The 1990-nt window shown below is 47.5% G+C and overlaps 1 protein-coding gene across 1 annotated transcript in view; it reads left to right on the forward strand.

The window, feature by feature from the left end:
* Nucleotides 1–1252: 1252 nt before the first annotated feature.
* Nucleotides 1253–1990, forward strand: part of LOC123066865 (DIMBOA UDP-glucosyltransferase BX8-like) — a 7238-nt gene continuing 6500 nt past the window's right edge. Inside the window, exon 1 of the mRNA XM_044489860.1 lies at nucleotides 1253–1788. Within this exon, the coding sequence (XP_044345795.1) occupies nucleotides 1281–1788 (508 nt within the window). The 5' untranslated portion in view covers nucleotides 1253–1280. The remainder of the gene's footprint in view (nucleotides 1789–1990) is intronic.

The following is a 1990-nucleotide window of genomic DNA, read 5'->3' on the forward strand; positions in this document are numbered from 1 at the left end:
GCGCTAAACTATATGGTTGATGTAGGTAGGTGGCACTGTGGAAAACTACCAATGTAAAGAGCCAGAACAATGGATTTATTTTATCTATTAGGATTTCAAACATTTTTGTTTTATTTTGTGAATAGTAATGCTTCATCCGAATTTGTGACCTTAAAAATTGTACTGTTAACCAGTTTGGGTCTAACTGTGTCGATATTCAGTGTAAGATGATTCACTAGATGAGTATGCATGCCCATACTACATATTCTTATTTTTGACTCAAGGCATTGTGGTACTGATGGTCATCTTCTTTGATATGTGGACGAGTGAATCTAAGTTGACAGAAGTGTGTTGCTTTTCGTTCTAGATCGTTACAACGCCATGTTCAGCTTCAGGGAACAAAAATGTCTCTTCACGGAAGTGGGTTCTATAACTTCCTGTTCTGGGTAGATACATTTTCTGTCATGTTGTAATCTGGACAGTGTGGTTATTTATTTATGTCCATTCTAAGCGAATATGATTGAACAAGGTGCTTCTATGTATCAGTTTTTGGCATATTTTTTTTTACTTTGGTTAATATCCCTGTCAGAGGTTATCTTCACCATTCCATTTAGCCTTTCATTTGATTTAAGTAATCACTATTAAACATCTCTCTGCCTGCCACTGTTGGCTTTTGAGCTTTGCATTTTCCCCTGCCCTCCTATGGCTCATGGAACTTCTATAATGAGCCATAATATTTTCAATTAACCAGGTTTAAAGTCTCAAGTGTCTATATCTTTTTTTCTTTTTCTTGAAAAATAGAAGTTATACCATATTGGCAGCTGATTTAATTACATAAGTAAAATGTAGGAAAAAAACTGAAATTCTTACATAACATATCAACCGCGTGGGCATGCTAGTAAGCTAACGATGGCGGACTATTTTTTCGTAACCTCTTGGATGGGTGGATTTTCCAATAGCGGGATCGTTGGTAAGCTGTCGGTTAGTGTAGTGTCTTCATCAATCATCATCCTCAATTATACCAGTAGCAGACTGCCATTCCACACGTTGCGCACACGAGGAATGTGGATGTACATCGGTATGAATTGAAAGCGGATCGAAAGCTCAGCATAATAACGCATTTCCTCATGCAAACCCCACATTCGGACCCCTGGTGTCCATCCATCGTCTTCCGCTCTAACCCATTCAGCGCGCTCATAAATCTCCAATGATTGCCTTTCCTGTATAAAAACCAACAGCACACGGATCCATATTTCCATCGGTAATCAGGCACGTACTCCTCCTACTGGCTAACGGAGGCCATGGCCAGCTCGACGAACAAGGCTCCGGCGAGCGGTGGCGCCCGGCGCGTGCTGTTGTTCCCGCTGCCGTTCCAGGGCCACATCAACCCGATGCTGCAGCTCGCCGCCGTCCTGCACGCCCGGGGCCTCCGTGTCACGGTCTTCCACTCCGCCTTCAACGCCCCGGACCCCGAGCGCCGCCCCGCGGGCTACCGCTTCGTCACCGTCGGCGCCTCAGTACCGATCGCGGACCTCGTCCCCACCGGCAGCCACGGCAACTTCGCCGAGGCGTTGCTTCGCATCAACGAGCGTCTCGAGGCTCCTTTCGAGGACAGCCTCCGCGAGTTGCTCCTCGAGGAGGAGGGAGCGCCGGCATGCCTGGTGGTAGACTCCAACCTCCGGGGGATGCAGGTGGTTGCCCACCGTCTCGGCGTGCCGACGCTGGTGCTGCGCACGGGTGCCGCCGCCTGCCTCTTGGCTTACATGGCCTTCCCGGCGCTCTGCGATAAGGGCGTCCTCCCGCCACAAGGTACCTATAGTCCTACATCAACCTAACAGACGAGAAAACAATTCAACCATGCACGGGACATCCGCTTGGAGATTCCGGTGCATGCATGCTTAGTCTTGATCATATTGCTTTGTGATTTGTCAACCGGTGAACCGTCTTTATGGCATGCATGCATATTTTTGCCAAGGATTGCATGGTCCACCAACCACACTATTCTATTCAC

This window comes from Triticum aestivum, chromosome 3B (genome assembly GCF_018294505.1).
Source record: "Triticum aestivum cultivar Chinese Spring chromosome 3B, IWGSC CS RefSeq v2.1, whole genome shotgun sequence".
In the NCBI taxonomy this organism is placed as follows: Eukaryota; Viridiplantae; Streptophyta; class Magnoliopsida; order Poales; family Poaceae; genus Triticum; species Triticum aestivum.